This window comes from Coregonus clupeaformis, chromosome 11 (genome assembly GCF_020615455.1).
Source record: "Coregonus clupeaformis isolate EN_2021a chromosome 11, ASM2061545v1, whole genome shotgun sequence".
In the NCBI taxonomy this organism is placed as follows: domain Eukaryota; kingdom Metazoa; phylum Chordata; class Actinopteri; order Salmoniformes; family Salmonidae; genus Coregonus; species Coregonus clupeaformis.
The window spans coordinates 23,078,077-23,099,695 of NC_059202.1; the positions used below are offsets into that span (position 1 = coordinate 23,078,077).

Genomic DNA, 21,619 nt, shown 5'->3' on the forward strand with positions numbered 1-21,619 from the left:
AAAGGAAAACCCTTTTGCAATTATGTTAGCACAGCTGAAAACTGTTGTGCTGATTTTAAAGAAGCAATAAAACTGGCCTTCTTGAGATTAGTTGAGTATCTGGAGCATCAGCAATTGTGGGTTCGATTACAGACTCAAAATGGCCAGAAACAAAGAACTTTCTTCTGAAACTCGTCAGTCTATTCTTATTCTGAGAAATGAAGGCTATTCCAAGCTAGACACAAATGTATTTGTCCTCTTGCTAAGTTTTGCACCGGGGCCTCCCACTCCTCTTTCTATTCTGGTTAGAGCCAGTTTGTGCTGTTCTGTGAAGGGAGTAGTACACAGCGTTGTACGAGATCTTCAGTTTCCTGGCAATTTCTCGCATGGAATAGCCTTCATTTCTCAGAACAAGAATAGACTGACGAGTTTCAGAAGAAAGTTCTTTGTTTCTGGCCATTTTGAGTCTGTAATCGAACCCACAATTGCTGATGCTCCAGATACTCAACTAGTCTCAAGAAGGCCAGTTTTATTGCTTCTTTAATCAGCACAACAGTTTTCAGCTGTGCTAACATAATTGCAAAAGGGTTTTCTAATGATCAATTAGCCTTTTAAAATGATAAACTTGGATTAGCAAACACAACGTGCCATTAGAACACAGGACTGATGGTTGCTGATAATGGGTCTCTGTACGCCTACAGTGGGGGAAAAAAGTATTTAGTCAGACACCAATTGTGCAAGTTCTCCCACTTAAAAAGATGAGAGGCCTGTAATTTTCATCATAGGTACACGTCAACTATGACAGACAAAATGAGAAAAAAAAATCCAGAAAATCACATTGTAGGATTTCTACTGAATTTATTAGCAAATTATGGTGGAAAATAAGTATTTGGTCAATAACAAAAGTTTCTCAATACTTTTTTTATATACCCTTTGTTGGCAATGACACAGGTCAAACGTTTTCTGTAAGTCTTCACAAGGTTTTCACACACTGTTGCTGGTATTTTGGCCCATTCCTCCATGCAGATCTCCTCTAGAGCAGTGATGTTTTGGGGCTGTCGCTGGGCAACACGGACTTTCAACTCCCTCCAAAAATTTCTATGGGGTTGAGATCTGGAGACTGGCTAGGCCACTCGAGGACCTTGAAATGCTTCTTACGAAGCCACTCCTTCGTTGCCCGGGCGGTGTGTTTGGGATCATTGTCATGCTGAAAGACCCAGCCACGTTTCATCTTCAATGCCCTTGCTGATGGAAGGAGGTTTTCACTCAAAATCTCACGATACATGGCCCCATTCATTCTTTCCTTTACACGGATCAGTCGTCCTGGTCCCTTTGCAGAAAAACAGCCCCAAAGCATGATGTTTCCACCCCCATGCTTCACAGTAGGTATGGTGTTCTTTGGATGCAACTCAGCATTCTTTGTCCTCCAAACACGACGAGTTGAGTTTTTACCAAAAAGTTATATTTTGGTTTCATCTGACCATATGACATTCTCCCAATCCTCTTCTGGATCATCCAAATGCATTCTAGCAAACTTCAGACAGGCCTGGACATGTACTGGCTTAAGCAGGGGGACACGTCTGGCACTGCAGGATTTGAGTCCCTGGCGGCATAGTGTGTTACTGATGGTAGGCTTTGTTACTTTGGTCCCAGCTCTCTGCAGGTCATTCACTAGGTCCCCCCGTGTGGTTCTGGGATTTTTGCTGACCGTTCTTGTGATCATTTTGACCCCACGGGGTGAGATCTTGCGTGGAGCCCCAGATCGAGGGAGATTATCAGTGGTCTTGTATGTCTTCCATTTCCTAATAATTGCTCCCACAGTTGATTTCTTCAAACCAAGCTGCTTACCTATTGCAGATTCAGTCTTCCCAGCCTGGTGCAGGTCTACAATTTTGTTTCTGGTGTCATTTGACAGCTCTTTGGTCTTGGCCATAGTGGAGTTTGGAGTGTGACTGTTTGAGGTTGTGGTCTTTTATACTGATAACAAGTTCAAACAGGTGCCATTAATACAGGTAACGAGTGGAGGACAGAGGAGCCTCTTAAAGAAGAAGTTACATGTCTGTGAGAGCCAGAAATCTTGCTTGTTTGTAGGTGACCAAATACTTATTTTCCACCATAATTTGCAAATAAATTCATTAAAAATCCTACAATGTGATTTTCTGGATTTTTTTTCCTCTATTTGTCTGTCATAGTTGACGTGTAGCTATGATGAAAATTACAGGCCTCTCATCTTTTTAAGTGGGAGAACTTGCACAATTGGTGGCTGACTAAATACTTTTTTTCCCCACTGTATATAGATATTCCATTAAAAATCAGCCGTTTCCAGCTACAATAGCCATTTACAACATTAACAATGTCTACACTGTATTTCTGATCAATTTTATGTTATTTTAATGGACAACAAATGCTTTTCTTTCGAAAACAAGGACATTTCTAAGTGACCCCAAACTTTTGAACGGTAGTCTACATTTTGAATTAATCAAATGAATTTGATGTATCGGCCAGCTTAGTTTGAGTATTTTTAGATGAATGTCATCTTTGCCATGTAATTTCTTTGTGTCCGCCTGTGTGTGTGTTGTTGCACTATAATTGGCTGCCTCCCAGTATTCCTTAGCTGCTGAGGTCAAAAGGTCACTACCCAGAATAGATGAAAGCCCATGCTTCTGAGGCCAGACATAACAAGGCCTTCCTCTTAGTTGCACAAATAAACATTATCCCCCAGATGGCCAGATATTCTGGGGAGATTTTAAGGTCTAACAAGTCAGCTACACTGTATGCGTTGCCATTGGCATTGTGTCAGTGTACCGTTCTACCTGCTAAACCAGAAACCAACTGAAATCAACCTTTTTTTCCAATCAATTTGACTTTTTTTTTTTACTATCTACATAATGGTAATCATTTATTTGAATGGTAAATCTCTATTGATAAACTTGATAAGTCAAGATGTAGCCTAGACCTATTCACAATATAGGTTAATGCATATTCTGTAGGAGTGTGTGCATGCATTGAGTTATTTATACTAAACTAAAATATAAACACAACATGCAACAATTTTTTACGATTTTACTGAGTTACAGTTCATATAAGGAAATCAGTCAGTTGATATCAATTCTTTAGGCCCTAATCTGTGGATTTCACATGACTGGGCAGGGGCACAGCCATGGGTGGGCTTAGGAGGGCATAGGCCCACCCACTGGGGAGCCAGGCCCAGCCAATCTGAATGAGTTTTTCCCCACAAAAGGGCTTTATTACAGATGGAAATACTCCTCAGTTTCATAAGCTGTTTGGGTGGCTGGTCTCAGACGATCCCGCAGGTGAAGAAGCTGGATGTGGAGGTCCTGGGCTGGCGTGGTTACATGTGGTCTGCAGTAGTGAGGCTGGTTGGACGTACTGCCAAATTCTCTAAAATGACGTTGGAGGCCGCTTATGGTAGAGAAATAAAAATGAAATTCTCTGGCAACAGATCTGGTGGAGATTCCTGCAGTCAGCATGCCAATTGCACGCTCCCTCAAAACTTGAGACGTCTGTGGCATTGTGTTCTGTGACAAAACTACACATTTTAGAGTGGCCTTTCATTGTCCCCAGCACGAGGTGCACGTGTGTAATGATCATGCTGTTTAATCAGCTTCTTGATATGCCACACCTGTCAGGTGGATGGATTATCTTGGCAAAGGAGAAATGCTCACTAACAGGGATGTAAACAAATTTGTGCACAATTTGAGAGAAATAAGCTTTTTGTGCGTATGGACAATTTCTGGGATCTTTTATTTGAGCTCATGAAACATGGGACCAATACCTTACATGTTGCGTTTATATTTTTGTTCAGTATAGCTTGTTTGGCTAATTTCATGGGGCTACAGATGAAAAACAATCTGTTCCCCTCCCATTTGGGACTTATACTGATCAACAACATTTGCATAGAAAAGGCAACCCCATTGAAATTGAAATGTAAAATGGTTAGGGTAGGGTTTAAGGTTATGTTTTAGGGTAGGGACGTCCCAAGGATTCCGTATCCATGCACCATCAGTTTGGGTCCGGGTGGATGATCCCGGTGAGACATTTTCTGTAGAACGACTGTGAAAAGGTCAGCTCTGATAACTTTTTAAAGGACATTCTTCCATTATTATTATTATTATTTTATTTTGTTAATTATTTATTTCTGGGTAAGTGTCTAAGAGCTGTGCATACCTGGATTGTACAAAATCTGCACATTATTATTTTTTAAATTCTTCAGGCTCTGTCAAGTTTGTTGATCATTGCTAGGCAGCCATTTTCAAGTCTTGCCATAGATTTTCAAGTCAAAACTGTAACTAGGCGACTCAGGAACATTCAATGTCATCATTGGCCTAATGGTGAAATGTCAGCTTCCAATATGTGAATATGTGCCCTTCTTTGCAAGGCATTGGAAAACCTCCCTGGTCTTTGTAGTTGACATTCACTGCTGGACTAAGGGACCTTACAGATAATTGTATGTGTGGGCTACAGAGATGAGGTAGTCATTCAAAAATCATGTTAAACACTTGCAGGGGGCCTCTCGAAACTGCGCTGTGCCACTGCTTTATTCTTGACTAGGGGATGGGTGAGACTTGACTAGAGCAGGGCCACCGCTAAATTAATGCAGTGGAAACACTTCCACCACATTAGACTATAAACTAGGGCCTTGTTATGCCTCAATGATTTCCCTTTATTGTCCAGCATCACTGTCTCATGCATTCTGTGGCATTGACCAATGCCATCTGGCCCTCTTGGATGCCAGCCACAGAGAACTGGAAGAATTAGTCTATACAGAGACTTCTGAGGCCACGCCAAGGTTGAGTAAACACAAAACCTTTATCCTGAGTTCTTAGAAATACAAGACGACAGACAATAGTAATTTGTTTTCCCCCGGAAAAAAAATCTAGCGTTGAACGTAACAATATATTTTGTTCTCTGATGTCGTATGTTTGCCCTCAATTTTGTGTGGCACCGAAAACCCACTACACAATCGATCAGCGTCGTCCTAAAATCGATATGTCGGCCTATTGGTTTCCTTCATATCACTCTGATTTACTGCTTCCCCTCGTTGTCGTCTCGCAATCTCAGAGTAGGAACTTTATGGAGCCTCTCTAGTAAATTGTGGTGTAATTTGGTCCTTTTCACTTGGAACCTACCAGTGGATCAATAACCAGTCCAGTGGAGCTGAATGAGTAGCAAGGGATTGAGTGATGCTCCTCCACCTATTTTGGTCCGGGAGTGCGTCAGCACCGAGGATTTAGAACCTTCCCTGTCCAGGTCTGTTTCATCACATGGAGCCAGCCTTGGAATGGCAGCTCGTCATTGAGTTTATCACGTGGGCTAGTTTGTCATAACCAAGCTCAATGAGTCAGGCCCTGTAACGAAGCATCTGTGTTTTCTTTCCTCCTACATTAAACATGCTACTCCTCTTGTAAAAATGTCCAAACTATGCCAAATAAACACACTCTCGGCTCAAGTACTTGCGTCCGTGACCTGCGGTTTAAAAGACACCAAAACAAATAAACTGGGGGTTGTCAATGGTGTTGTCCATTTCGTTCCTCAGCGTTGTGTATGAAAAATGCATGCACTCACTAACTGTAAGTCGCTCTGGATAAGAGCGTCTGCTAAATGACTAAAATGTAAATGTTGTGGTTTGGCCAGATGACCTGTGAGAGCGTGAAGAAGAGATTCATGCCTTGGTTGTGTACTGATTCTGAGTGCTGTGTTTGTTGCCGTGTTTGTCCCCGCAGTTGAGAGCCACTTGGCGTCCAACATCCACAAGAGCCGTCTGGTGCAGCAGGACGTAGCGTTGGCCAAGCAGCTGCAGGAAGAGGAGGACCGGAGGGCCAAGGCCAAGGCCTACAGACAGCACCGAGACATGTGAGTGAGATATAATATTATACACATCATTCCACCACACATTACTGTGACCATGGCACCACAGCAGACATTTGGTCGGATGTGGGAGAATAAACAGACACTCACTGTAACGGGAATTTCCAGGTGAACCAAAAAGGAGAGCGGTCGTTGATATTATCAATCAAAGATGAACCCTGTTTAATACAAGAATTTAAGGAGACGCCTTCAGAACAGAAGCATAGAAAATGTCTCACTGGCCTCTTGGAGACAGCCCCTTTATAGTCTAATCATACAGTACCAAATGTTCTCTAAACATCAGCCTGAGAGGCTTGTACGAAGTCAAAACAATGGACGGTGACTTTGCCAGCTGCTACAGAATCACAGTGTTCATAATGTCATCAATGCTATAATAATCAGTGTGTCCTTGTGCCTTCATTAACTCTGTCAATCACTATCAAATGATATGAGAACAACCCATAACATTCCGTATCAAGTGTAGTGACCATCAACCCCTTCACAAATCAGTGTCACAAAGAGAACACTGGAAATCATGTGTGTTGCAGAAAGGGAAAACAAATAAATATGCTAAGCATTGTGTGAATTACTCTTAACTGAATATGAACTTTATTCATCTTAAATATTCCCAGTACACACACACACACACACACACACACACATTCAGTATGCTACTTTAGGCTCTAGAGATAGCACAGGGTACCTCATGGAGACTCACAATCTAACTCACACCTTAACCTTAAAGTCAGAGACAGCATAACTGGTGTGTTAAAATTGTGAGTCTCCCTGACGTACCCTGTGCTATCTCTAGAGCAGGACTGCCCAACCCTGTACCTGGAGAGCTACCGTCCTGTAGGTAACCCGATTCATCTTATCAACCTGCTAATTATTATAATCAGGTGTGCTAGATTAGGGTTGGAGCGAAAACCAACTGCTGGGGTTGGAGTGAAAACCTACAGGAGGGTGGCTCTCCAGGAACAGGTTTGGGCAACCCTGCTCTAGTGTCTAAGGTACATTAAGTCACACACATACTGTTTTTTACATTATGGCTGGGCGGTTTACCGTATTTTACTATATACCGGTATTGATGCATGCCCCGGTTTGGATTTTTACTTTACCTTCTATAATGGTATTTGTTAAATGTGATAGGCTGTGTGTAATGTCCATTTTTATAATTTGATCTGCTACTTGAGTCATATCTCTCTCTCTCTCCATGCCGTTTTCCACACAGACCTAGCCCCGCCCCCTGTCACTCGAGGGCATTTGTTGTTGCTCGACTACAAGGCAATTGAGTTCAGTCTGCATGGTCAATGTAGCACATGTAATAATGTTGATGACAACGATGCAGTTTCCACTTTGCTTCTTAATATAAATCCAGAAGTGTTCTATAAGAACACTATTAGTTTGTGATTCTTACATCTGCAAACAGCTAGTTTGTCTTTTCTTAGCAAGTTGTCACTGAACCGTGTTAGCCGCTAATCGCTAGTTAGCTGGCTAGCTAATAAATGTACCGAGTCAGAGCAAACATAGCTAGCTATACAGCCTGATACCAGTGATGGTGTAGGCCTAAATCAGCATGTTGTTTGTGCATCAGGAAACACTGACCAACACTTTGGTTCCTACCTTGTCACAATACAGTGCATTCGGAAAGTATTCAGACCCCTTGACTTTTTCCACATTTTATTACGTTACAGCCTTATTCTAAAATTGATTACATTGTTTTTTCCCCTCAACAATCTACACACAATACCCCATAATGACAAAGCAAAAACCGTAAAAAAAAAAAAAAAAGGAAATATCACATTTACATAAGTATTCAGACCCTTTACTCAGTACTTTTGTTGAAGAACCTTTTGGCAGCGATTACAGCCTCGAGACTTCTGGGTATGACGCTACAAGCTTGGCACACCTGTATTTGGGGAGTTTCTCCCATTTCTTCTCTGCAGATCCTCTCAAGCTCTGTCAGGTTGGATGGGGAGCGTCGCTGCACAGCTATTTTCAGGTCTCTTCAGAGCTGTTCGATCGGGTTAAAGTCCGGGCTCTGGCTGGGCCACTCAAGGTCATTCAGAGACTTGTCCCGAAGCCACTCCTGCGTTGTCTTGGCTGTGTGCTTATGGTTGTTGTCCTGATGGATGTTGAACCTTCGCCCCAGTCTGAGGTTCTGAGCACTCTAGAACAGGTTTTACATTTACGTCATTTAGCAGACGCTCTTATCCAGAGCGACTTACAAATTGGTGCATTCACCTTATGATAGCCAGTGGGACAACCACATTACTATATATATATATAAAAATTGGTAGGGGGAGGGTAGAAGGATTACTTTTATCCTATCCCAGGTATTCCTTAAAGAGGTGGGGTTTCAAGTGTCTCCGGAAGATGGTGAGTGACTCCGCTGTCCTGGCGTCGTGAGGGAGCTTGTTCCACCATTGGGGTGCCAGAGCAGCGAACAGTTTTGACTGGGCTGAGCGGGAACTGTGCTTCCGCAGAGGTAGGGGGGCCAGCAGGCCAGAGGTGGATGAACGCAATGCCCTCGTTTGGGTGTAGGGACTGATCAGAGCCTGAAGGTAAGGAGGTGCCGTTCCCCTCACAGCTCCGTAGGCAAGCACCATGGTCTTGTAGCAGATGCAGGCTTCAACTGGAAGCCAGTGGAGTGTGCGGAGGAGCGGGGTGACGTGTGAGAACTTGGGAAGGTTGAACACCAGACGGGCTGCAGCGTTCTGGATGAGTTGTAGGGGTTTAATGGCACAGGCAGGGAGCCCAGCCAACAGCGAGTTGCAGTAATCTAGACGGGAGATGACAAGTGCCTGGATTAGGACCTGTGCCGCTTCATGTGTAAGGTAGGGTCGTACTCTGTGAATGTTGTAGAGCATGAACCTACAGGATCGGGTCACCGCTTTGATGTTAGCGGAGAACGACAGGGTGTTGTCCAGGGTCACGCCAAGGTTCTTTGCACTCTGGGAGGAGGACACAACGGAGTTGTCAACCGTGATGGCGAGATCATGGAGCGGGCAATCCTTCCCCGGGAGGAAGAGCAGCTCCGTCTTGCCGAGGTTCAGCTTGAGGTGTTGATCATTCATCCACACTGATATGTCTGCCAGACATGCAGAGATGCGATTCGCCACCTGGTTATCAGAAGGGGGAAAGGAGAAGATTAATTGTGTGTTGTCTGCGTAGCAATGATAGGAGAGACCATGTGAGGATATGACAGAGCCAAGGGACTTGGTGTCATCAAGGATCTCTCTCTACTTTGTCTCCCAGTCCCTGCTGCTGAAACACATCCCCACAGCATGATACTGCCACAGCCATGCTTTACCGTTAGGGATGGTGTTGGCCAGATGATGAGCGGAGCCTGGTTTCCTCCAGATGTGACGCTTTGTATTCAGGCGAAAGAGTTCAATCTTGGTTTCATCAGACCAGCGAATCTTGTTTCTCATGGTCTGAGAGTCCTTTTGGTGCCTTTTGGCAAACTCCAAGCGGGCTGTCGTGCCTTTTACTGAGCAGTGGCTTCCGTCTGGCCACTCTACCATGAAGGCCTGATTGGGGGAGTGCTGCAGAGATGGTTGTCCTTCTGGAAGGTTCTCCCATCTCCACAGAGGAACTCTGGAGCTCTGTCAGAGTGACCATCGGGTCCTTGGTCACCTCCCTGACCAAGGCCTTTCTACCCCGATTGCTCAGTTTGGCCGGGCGGCCAGCTCTAAGAAGAGTCTTGGTGGTTCCAAACTTCTTCCATTTAAGAATGATGGCGGCCACTGTGTTATTGGGGACCTTCAATGCTGCAGACATTTTTTGGTACCCTTCCCCAGATCTGTGCCTCGACACAATCCTGTCTCGGAGCTCTACGGACAATTCCTTCGACCTCATGGCTTGGTTTTTGCTTTGACATGCACTGTCAACTGTGGGTCCTTAAATAGACAGGTGTGTGCCTTTCCAAATCATGCCAATCAATTGAATGTACCACAGGTGGACTCCAATCAAGTTGAATAAACATCTCAAGGATGATCAATGGAAACAGGATGCACCTGATCTCAATTTCGAGTCTCATAGCAAAGGGTCTGAATACTTATGTAAATATGATATTTCTGTTTTATTTTTTATACATTTGCAAAAAAAAAAACTGTTTTCGTTTTGTCATTATGGGGTATTGTGTGTAAATTGAGGAAAAATATATATTTCATCCATTTTAGAATAAGGCTGTAACGTAACAAAGTGGAAAAAGAGAGGGGGGGTCTGAATACTTTCTGAATGCACTGTAACTCCTCCCTGGAATTTTCATTCGTTGTCATGTCAAACAACGCAGTATTCATAGTGCCCACTAATATATTCTAACTATATAATTATAATAATCATTCTATTTCCATGATTCCAACAGTTTCCCCAAGTGATCTAAATCGCAAGTCAAATTGCAATTGCCACATTAGGTAAAGAATAAGGCCTAGATTGTTTGCACATATCTTGCAGCCCTACAGGGCAGTGCGAAAATGATCTGAAATGAGTGCAGAAATTGATGAAAATGCTGAAAAAGTATTTTGAGTTGAAGTTTAATTGAACAGTATAAAACAATCAGAATGGAGAGAGACCCATTGAAATCACTTAGAAGGTATGTGTTGCCACCCTAAGGTCACACACTACTCATAAAGCACATTTTAAAAATTATATTATTCAAAAACATAAACATTTGAAAAATACAGTGATCTATTTTGTTCATATCGCCAAGCCCTATTATACTCTACCGCTCTCGTTTTCCCTCTCTCTACCGCTCTCGTTCTCTCTCTCTACCGCTCTCGTTCTCTCTACCGTTCTCTCTCTCTACCGCTCTCTCTCTCTCTCTACCTCTCTATCTCTCTACCGCTCTCTCTACCGCTCTCGTTCTCTCTCTCTCTACCGCTCTCGTTCTCTCTCTCTACCGCTCTCGTTCTCTCTCTCTCCACCGCTCTCGTTCTCTCTCTCTACCTCTCTCATTCTCTCTACCGCTCGCTCTCTCTACCACTCTCGTTCTCTCTACCGCTCTCGTTCTCTCTACCGCTCTCGTTCTCTCTCTCTCTACCGCTCTCGTTCTCTCTCTACCGCTCTCGTTCTCTCTCTACCGCTCTCGTTCTCTCTCTCTCTACCGCTCTCGTTCTCTCTCTCTCTACCGCTCTCTACCGCTCTTGTGCTCTCTACCGCTCTCTCTCTCTACCGCTCTCTCTTACCTCTGAGTCAAGAAACGTGCCTATCTTTCTCAAGTACGTTATGTCACGATTCCAAAGCTATACAATATTACAGATGGCATGTTAATTATCTTTGAAAAGATTGGTCATGTTGTACTTCTTGTTGACGAAATTCATGCTAATGTTGGGTTTTTGAGCTAGCGCCCAAATTACTCCCATTCACTCCTTGAAGGAGAGCTCTCCTTCGCCCAGAATGTACCGCGTGGCCCATTGACGTAGCATGGGCAACGTACACAATGGCCGTTAATACGATTCCAATGGAGTTTCCCAACTCCGACAAAACTCAAGGAACATTATAATTGTTTTGAAATAATCTCTCCAGTTTTATATCTGATGAGGTTGAAGCACTTCTGAAACCATGTTATGATCTTAGTCAGATATCACTGTACTGCACAGCAAATGGCTCAGCTTCAACATTTTAGTCATACCCGAGCCCTACCCGTACCCTAGTTATTGATGAAAAAACAGGCTAATCAAACAACACACCCAGGTCACTGGAGCTGAGGCTATATTCGTGACAGATCGGCAGCCAGAGACGACCCATCTGACTAATCTCTGATCCGTTATAGCCTTCCTGGCACCTCAGCCGCCCATCCCTTTTAGAATACACCAGAGCCATCTTCGAGTAGGAGTGCAGGTCTAGGATCAGGGTTCCCCCTGTCCATATAATCATATTCACTATGATTTAAAAGACACCATCCTTGATCCCTCAAATTCAAATCTTGACTTCGGAGCCAGTTCCACTGCTTTATTTTCATTCATCACCTCTATTCAGGGACTGATTTTAAAGTCGTGCAATTCATTATCAAGTGGAACAGCAGTACGGCCGACCTCGTAGGGTAAGATTGAAATACCCCTATCCTGGATCAACACTCCTACCCTGAGATAATAAAAGCTATTAAAACTTTATTACACTGGCTAAATCTGGGTCGTATTCATGGAGACCAAACGAAAGACAACTGAAACCGGGATGGACAATCTGAACTCGTCCAATAGGAAATGTATGTTTTTGTTTTCCTTTGCAAAAAAGTTTTGCAACGGTGTACCCTAATGAATACGCCCCCTGCAACACAGACAGGTTCTAGCTGCGTTCTCTAGCGGGGCCATTCAGACATCTTCTAGCATGGCAGGCTGACTATCATCATTATCAGTTCTGAAATGTGTTGAGGCTTTCTAAGATATGAACGCCTACCTGGGCCAGAGAGAGAGATGCTATCGGTCAAAGCACTTGATTAGTCAACGGTAGCACTTGTGTTCAGTGATAGCCTTGTCATTGCCATCAGCGCTGTGAAACGGGGTTGTTTGGCTGGAAATGCAGAGACCATTGTATCACAGCATACTGTATATACTACCCATGAGTTTGTGTAGATGTTAGAGGGCGGCAGGTAGCCTAGCGGTTAGAGCGTTGGGCCAGTAACCGAAAGGTCGCTGGTTCGAATCCCCGAGCCGTCAAGGAGAACAACATTTACCCTAGTTGCTGTTGATAATGACGGGGAGTTGGAATATGCAAAAAAAATACATTTTAGGACAAAATATATAAGCATTATTATGGAAGGAGAAGCAGGAACACCGGTGCACAGGTCTTGTCTCATCCATTGGATTGAACATTGTTCTCATAAAGCCACGTTCTGAGATATCTGATTTGAGTTAAGCAGAACCTTGGGCAGGGTGCAGGTTTTGGGGCAGTTGAGTTTTTTGTTGTGTATCCGCTTCTTCTAATGGTGTTTTCTCATCTTATTTGTCTCACACACACACACACACACACACACACACACACACACACACACACACACACACACACACACACACCTAGTGAGCGCAGTGACAATGAGATTGCCCAGGAGATTCAGGTTGAACTGGTCCGACAGGCAAAGCAGCAGCGGATGCAGGAGGAGAAGGATGCGGTAAGTGACACTACACCCCTCCCCCTTCTCCCTCCTCAACCAATCAACATGGGCATACCTCCTCTTCCCTCCAATCACCAAAACTGTAGTATCGATGGGTCACCACGGATGGGTCACCCGATTGGCTTATTGAACTCCACTATTGGTGTTACAGCCTGTACTTGTTTATTCTACTTTAGTGTTAGAAAGAATGTCTAGCCCAATGGTGACCTCATGTCTGGTGACCTCATTATTGCCGTATGTACTTTATGGCTATTGGCACTGGGTTCAAATACTATATAGAACAGAAATACAAACGCAACATGTAAAGTGTTAGTTTCATGAGCTGAAATAAAAGATCCCAGAAAATGTCCATGAGCACAAAAAGCCAATTTCTCTCAAATGTTGTGCACAAATGTCTTCACATTCCTGTTAGTGAGCATTTCTCCTTTGATATGCCACACCTGTCAGGTGGATGGATGATCTTGTCAGTGTGGCATATCTAGAAGCTGATTTTAAACAGCATGATCATTACACAGGTGCACCTTGTGCTGGGGAAAATTAAAGGCCACTCTAAAATGTGCAGTTTTGTCACACAGCACAATGCCACAGATGTCTCAAGTTTTGAGGGAGCGTGCAATTGGCATGCTGACTGCAGGAATGTCCACCAGATCTGTTGCCAGAGAATTGAGGGGGTGCGCGCAGGTTGCCGATGAGTATTTATGTCTGTAATAAAGCCCTATGCACTCCCAGGCCCACCCATGGCTGCGTCCTTGCCCAGTCATGTGAAATCCCTAAATTAGGGCCTAATGATATTATTTCAATTGACTGATTTCCTTATATGAACTGTAACTCAGTAGAATCTTTGAAATTGTTGCATGTTGTGTTGAAATCATTTCAAATACTTAAAGCTGAAATATGTAACTTTTTGGGCGACCCGACCAAATTCACATAGAAATATGTGTTATAGATCTGTCATTCTCATTGAAAGCAAGTCTAAGAAGCGGTAGATCTGTTCTAAGTGCGCTGTTTGTATGCTTCCTGATAAGTTTATTTTTTGCGTCTTACTTTCGGTTGTGTAAACCAGCTGAAAATACAATGTTTTTGGTTATTGAAAATATATTTCACATTGGTTTAGATGGTACAATCATTCTCTAGACGATAAATTGCTTGTTTTGTCACATAAACAGAAATTAGGCCAACTATTTTAATTTTAGCAACCAGGAAGTGGTGAAGTGATTTCTGGATATTGCACCTTTTTTAATCTGTGCTTGAGTCTACTTGGTTCCATGGAACCAATAGAATAATCCCAAAACTTCAAACCCTCCATAATTGGCACTAGCCCAGGCAGGCTAAAGCAAATGCTGAAAGTATTTGTAAGATTTGTACAAATTGTATTTGAATCCAGGACTGATTGGCAATGGGCAGGGCCATACTGCTGACTCCTCATACTTCTTAAAACCTACTCCTTTAAGTTCCTTATTCACAGGGAAAAAAAGCCAAATATAGGGTAAAGATAACAAGTGGTGGTGTCAGCAGTTTGGAGGGGTTTGTTTATTTGTGTGTGTGTGTGTGTGTGTCTCCATGCACGTTTCCAGGCCATCGCTCGTAAACTGCAGGAGAAGGAGATGAAGGGGGAGAGGAAGCGACAGAAGCAGCTGGAGGCTAACTTTGAGGAGGAGTACTACGAGGATAAAGGTACTAGAGCGCCCCCTGTCTGTGGATATAGGATTATATTCCTGTTGGCGTGAGAGATTAGGATTATATTCCTGTTGGCGTGAGAGATTAGGATTATATTCCTGTTGGCGTGAGAGATTAGGATTATATTATTCTGTTGATTTACATTACATTTACGTCATTTAGCAGACGCTCTTATCCAGAGCGACTTACAGAGCGAGTTAGTGAGTGCATACATTATTTTATTTTATACTGGCCCCCTGTGGGAATCGAACCCACAACCCTGGCGTTGCAAACGCCATGCTCTACCAACTGAGCTACATCCCCGCCTGCCATTCCCTCCCATACCCTGGACGACGCCGGGCCAATTGTGTGGCTACGACAGAGCCTGGATACGAACCAGGATCTCTAGTGGCACAGCTAGCACTGCGATGCAGTGCCTTAGACCACTGCGCCACTCGGGAGGCCAGGGGTATGGGATTATATGGAGGGAGGGGTATGGGATTATATTATTCTGTTGATGGAGGGAGGGGTATGTGCCACTCTGGGTATCTATATAAGGGTGGAGTGGGTGGGTTATTGGATTGGATTGGAAAGATCATACATCATATGTGATACAGTAGTGTTTGTTCTTGGTCAGGGATGGAGTGTTGTGTGGAGTAGTGTGCTAGAATAGAGTTGATTTAGGACGAGGGTTTAGGAGAGCTGTTTTAAGCACATAGTTGACCTTGAGGTAGAGTTGTGTGTGTGTGTGTGTGTGTGTGTGTGTAGGTACTGAGGAGTCATTTGTCATCTTGCTACCTTCTCTCTCACACACACACACACATACCGCGGTTCTGCTCCTTAGTGAGCTGAGACTGTGCTTTTGCAGGGCTGTGAGAGCAGCTTCGACTCAACTGCAGCAATCAGGCTCCATTTTAAACTGATAGAAGCTCGCCTAATGTCAGAACTTCAAGGAGCCTTTTGGCAGTTCATGTTTCTTCCATTGTGGGTTCCAGTCTCCCCATCCCCTGCATGTTATTTTAATGTCTCATTGGAAAGCGTAGGTGGGCAAAAAATTACTAATTGCAGAACAAGCTCTGGTGTCCTCTGGTACATTCTAGTACCTTGATTCCACCCGAAATACACAGCGAAATTATTTGAATACTTTACCAGATTGGTAAAATGAGTTGTGGTATTGAGTAGAATGACTTTCAGAAAATGACTGAAAATGTATGAATTCAGTGTGTCATTAGTTGTTTTGGATATCGCCTAGGCCTATATGATCATGACTGTCTAAGGAAGATAACCTTTTTGAACATTAAAGGGATACTTCTTGATTTTGATAATGAGTCAGATGAACTCGTGGATACCATTTTTATGTGTCCGTGTACAGTATGAAGGAAATTGGAGGTAGTTTAATGAGCCAATGCTAACTAGCGTTACCCATAGACTTCCAGTCATCTGCTAGCATGCAGGCTGTGGTTACAGTATGTAGGTTAGTTGTGGATGGCACGCGTGCACACACACAGGTTTCCCCCTCCGTCTCTGTGCGTTCGGTATGAGCAGGGCTGAAGGGACGGTCACTGCTGTCAGGAATGTTCTGCCGTCATGTCGTCTTTCCACACAAGTCTCTTCTTTCCTAGTGAAAGGCCTCTTCCTTTAGCTGCGTACCCAACCCAGGGCCGTAGCCTCAAAGCTTCTCAGAGTAGGAGGGCTGATCTTGGATCCGTTTTGCCTTTTTAGAGCACGATTAATAAGATTACATGGACACTGGGGACCTGATCCTAGATCAGCACTCCTACTCTGAGATGCTTTATGAGTATGGGTCCAGAGCTAAAGCCCCTTATACAGTACCACCTCACCCTGCTCTCTCATTTCATACTGTCTAGCTGGGTTGGCTTTAGAAGCCAGTGTTCTCTTTGTATTACACAAACATTCTCCCATGGGGGGTGTGTGTGTGTGTGTGTGTTAGAGCTGGGACGATAAACCGCACAATTCTCGACACCAACCACTTTTCATGGACGCTTTGCTGATATCGTTCATTACAATAAAACGTTTGAAATTAAATATGTTTTCTAATATGGGCGATTTGTTGATGGGACAATCCAGAACTACAACATTTAAAGTAGTAGTTTTAAGGGTAATAAAAAAAAATAACTGTGGTGCACATTAATGTTATAAATGTATTGTTCAATTGATCGTTATCGTGATAATTCAGTCATTTTGTCGCAATATGGATTTTTTTTCTCCATCAACCACCTCTAGTGTGTGCAGGCCCCTCCACACACGCTCTGCCATGTCTTATCTCGGGCGAGTCATTTCTTCAGGCCGTGTTATTGGCCACCCTTCTCAGGAAGTGACGGGCGCTGCCTGGCTGCCATGTTTGTCTTAGTCCTCTCAATCAGAGAGAAACAGAGGTTGGTTTAGCGTTCAGCCTCTGCAGATAAACCACTGGAAAGAGGGGCGGGGGGGGGGGTGTGAAGAGAGGAAGGAAAGACATTTGTCTACGTTTTTTTATTGAGAGAGAAAAGCAGCCCAGAATATCATTTCCACACTTAACTACTCAGTCAGCTTATAAGACTTTGACAGTTGACTATGATGGCAAAGTAGTTGGCTAGCTACCATAATACAGAGACCAGCCCAACATACTATGTTGAGGGTGCAGAGCATTTTAAATGATTATGTAATTAACAAGACATTAGGACTAGGTGATTTCTACCTCGCCTTTATTTAAAGAGTAAAAAACAGAGTTGTTTCTGTTGATCAGATGAACCTCCCAACTACTGCTGGATGACTGACATTCCATTCGGCTGACGACAGACACACACTTTCACACACACACACACACACACACACTTTCTCACACACACACACACTTTCACACACACACACACACACACACTTTCACACACACACACACACACGCTTCACACATTGTTTGTTTTCACTCAAATGCAGGCCTGTGATTCGTCAGTGCATATTAGGAAGGTTAACTGTGGTTGTAAAAGTTAATTTACATTTGAGTCATTTAGGAGACGCTCTTATCCAGAGCGACTTACAGTTAGTGCATTCATCTTAAGATAGCTAGGGGGGACAACCACATATCACAGGCATAGAAAGTATATTTTTTATCAGATACAGTGTTTTATATATACAACTGTTAATGTGTTATTTATCCAGAGCGATTTACAGTAGTGAGTGCATACATTCTCATACTGGTCCCCCCGTGGAAATCGAACCCACAACCCTGGCGTTGCAAACGCCATGCTACTGAGCCACACTGTGCTTCACTTCCCATAACCGGATGATTCTTCTCATAGCCAGTGTTATGACGTTTCTAGTGCCTCCAACACATGGAAGATTTTGATTCTCTTCGATACCACACATTCTAGGAGCTTGTGTTTACTAAATACCACTAAATCATAGTCCACAGGCAGTAGGACGCGATAGTCCAGCATCCCATTATGACATAGCTAGACCACCATCCGCGGGGGACGAGCGGCTCAAATGCTCACCTCTCCAAAATTCCCAACAAACGCATCTCTTGGTATGCTCCTCTATTCCTTTAAATGTGTTGACAGTTGGAGAAATGGCTTGAGCTGCGCTGAGAATTTGAAAAGTATGAAAGTCAACGGTCCAATGTTCTAAAAATGTGTTTGGAACTCTGATAAGACACCTCATACATCCATGATGCTGTCCATTACATAGGCCTGCCTACCACACATTACCATACTAGGTCCATATTGTCCATTACTTTATCATGGAGGTCACTTTCAGTGTCACTGAATGTCATATGGATACCTGCATGTCATCCCTTCTCCCTGTCAGAGGTGCTTGAATCAGTAGCTTTGTTTGACCAGAGCCATAGATCTAAAGGGATCGGAAAACTACCCTCCATTTTGGTTCCAAACTTCACATGACGATTACATTTTACTCTGCATTTTAACTTGGATCCAATTGTCTGCGAACCTTTGGAGCCAAAATGGCACCCATTTAATTATCAAACTTAAACTGAGTTTTAGGAATGGGAATTGCCAGGGACCTTACGATATTATCACGATACTTAAGTGCCGATACGATATGTATTGCAATTCTCAGGATTCTATATTCTGCAATTGGCCTAGCAGTTAAGTGTTGGGCCAGTAGCCAACTAGGTGCAAAAATATTTCGTGTCCATGAGCAAGTCACTTAATCCCAATTGCTCTGGATAAGAATGTCAGCTAAATGACTAGAATGTATATGTATTGCGATTTGATTTTGCAAACATATTGCTCACGACCATATGTCTGCTGCAGAGAGACCAGAGAGCATGATAAAATTAATTTAGATCAGTCATGGAAAGTTCTGAAAACATGTTGGCTCACTATTTAAAAAGAAGATGGAGAAAAAGTAATAGGATGAAAAATACCAGAGTTTTGGCGCAGGTACAGCCGACTAGCGCTAGCTAACGTTAACCTATTAAAAAAAAGTATAATAATAAATGACTTTTGCGCTATGTAACTGTATCGATTATTTCCCCCATCACTACTCAGTTTGCTGAAACTGTATATCCATGGTTCAGCATTTAACATTGTCCATGATAAACCCTCACTGTCCTCACATGCAGGTGCTGTCACTTATAACCCTGTGTACTCACTAACCAACCCAGCTTTACTGACATCTGTTATTGTCTTGTTCCATCCATCCATGTCTTCCTTCCATCTCTTCATATCCACCCACCCTCCCTCCCCTCAACCCAGCCATCCGAGCCCCTCTGGACCTGGATGACAAACCCAGGCAGCCTGGTTCTAACTCCCACTCTTCAGAGAGAGACTCTGCGGAGCCTAGCACCAGCTCTCTTTCCAGATACCCCGAGCACCATTTAGAGAGTAGGGGAGAGGGTAGCAGGGGCAAGCATGGAGACACATACCCTGAGCACCACCACTCCAATAGCAGGGGGAAACATGGGGACAGGTACCCCGACTACCACCACCCCGATGAGGGTAGAAGCAGAGGGAAGGAGGGCCGGAGGAGCAGAGACCCTCAGGGGTCCCAGTCTACTTTCTTTGCGGACAGCCATGAGCCCAGGAGACACAGAGAGGATAGAGGGGAGGAGGGGGAACGGGTGGTGAGGAGGAAGGAGAGGCCTGCCCGGCCACCACCGCCATCCCACAACCCTGTGAAGAGAGACGAGGCTTGGGATAGAGAGAGAGACCGGGAGTGGGAGAAAGACATACAGAGAGAACCCAGGAAAAGTGAGAGAGACTCACCGAGACAGGAAAGACACGGGGAGCGATCGCTAGACCGAGAGCATAGCCGAGACAAACCCAAACACAAAGAAAAAGACAGAGAGAGAACCAAGATCAGGGAGCGAGGTCTGGATGAAGACCAGGACGAATCCATCCCCAGTAGCCGCAGCCGGGCCTGGAACGGTGGTGGGGAGGAGGCCCCTGGCAGTGGGGATGATGAGGGGGGGCCCAGGGCCCGCCTGACGCTCCCCTCTGGCCCCATTGAGCTGTGTGAGGAGGATGTGAGGAGGAGCCCCAGGATGGGGAGAGAGAAAGGGGAGAGGAGGGGGCACAGGGACCCTGGGGAGGGCCCCAGCACAGGCAAGGAGCACTCCCATACTCGCCCCGCTCCCAGGAACCCAGGTACGGCCTGGCGTCGGGCCTGTGGCCGACCATGTGTGTGGGGCCTTGATTGTCCCATTGCTGGGAGCTGCTGGTGGTGGGTTTTCGCTCCCTAACTCTAATCATTCATCAACAATAATCTTCATCATCTTGATGTAGCAGCTTTTACTCCTTTCCAGATCCCATGATCATTATGGTGTAATTCCACTGTAATTCACAATAAAAATCTCTGATTAATAATAAAAGGCCCTGGTGCCAAAGGCCTCCGTTGTGAAACGGTTGAATCAGCTGCTGGTGTGTAATTGTGTGTGGGGTTGATTTCTCAGTCTGGGGAGCTGTGGTGATTATAATAGAGTTCGTACATCAGGGAACACAACATGACAGAACATGCCCAGATAGAAATGTACTGCGTAGAACAGACATGATTTTAGTATTGATCAGCTCCTGTACATTTCTTTCTGCAACCTTCTTACCGTTGCACTCCAATTCTATTCCTCAAGGGCTTCTGTCGCTGTGCAGTTTTATCCCTGTCTAGCCTACTCACCACAACTGATCCAGTACTGGCATGGATTTGCCATCGATTTGTGCACACTTACCTTAACTCTGACCATAAATCAGCCCTGGAGGAATCAGAGTTGGGGATACAGTAGTTATCTCATCCACTCTAGTCCGGTGTTTCCTGGTCTTGGGGACTAGTCCGGTGTTTCCTGGTCTTGGGGACCCAAAGGGCTTCACTTTTTAGTTTCTATCCCTTGCTCGCACACACCTGATTTCAAGTTAAAGGCTTGATGATGAGTTGATTAGTTGAGTCAGATGTGTAGTGCTAGGGCAAAAAGAAAAAAAAGGGCACTCCTTTGGGTCCCCAGGGAAACACTGCTCTAGTCTACATACAGCTGTATTGACTCTGTTGTATGTGGCGGCCCCTGCAGGTCGTATTGTGCAAGGAGGACCAGGGGGTCGTGGAGCAGTGGTAGTGGCAGGGGAGTACGGGCTGGGCGAGGCCACCCAGGGCATCACTAAGCTGGACCTGCGGGACCAGGAGCTGCTGGACATGGAGGTGGCCCGGAAACTACAGGAGGAGGAGGTGAAGGTGAGAGAACTGGTCAATGACAGAATGACATCTTATAACACAGTTATTAGGACAATATAACACTCTCTTATTACAACATCATAAAACCCTTGGGACAACATGGTAGCTAAAACTCTGTCCCATCGTTCAGTTAACATACCCCCGGAGTCCCCTATGTCAAGACACATTTAGTTACAGCAGCATTGTAGATATGTTCTGTATTTGAATGGTTTTGTGTTATATCTTAGGGGTTCTTTGATATCAATTTAACTTCAAGAATTCAACAACACACCCCAAAAAATTATCAAGAAATAAATATTCAACAACAGACTTTAGATATCCTGA

The 21,619-nt window shown here is 44.3% G+C and overlaps 1 protein-coding gene across 3 annotated transcripts in view; it reads left to right on the forward strand.

Annotated features, from left to right (window-relative positions):
* LOC121576547 (zinc finger CCCH domain-containing protein 13) overlaps positions 1-21,619 on the forward strand; it is a 48,177-nt gene that overhangs the window by 20,416 nt on the left and 6,142 nt on the right. For all 3 annotated transcript variants that reach the window (XM_045223481.1, XM_045223482.1, XM_045223483.1), the window contains exons 3-7: positions 5,724-5,853; positions 12,868-12,958; positions 14,536-14,635; positions 19,336-20,226; positions 21,135-21,295. In XM_045223481.1, the coding sequence (XP_045079416.1) occupies positions 5,724-5,853; positions 12,868-12,958; positions 14,536-14,635; positions 19,336-20,226; positions 21,135-21,295 (1,373 nt within the window). The remainder of the gene's footprint in view (positions 1-5,723; positions 5,854-12,867; positions 12,959-14,535; positions 14,636-19,335; positions 20,227-21,134; positions 21,296-21,619) is intronic.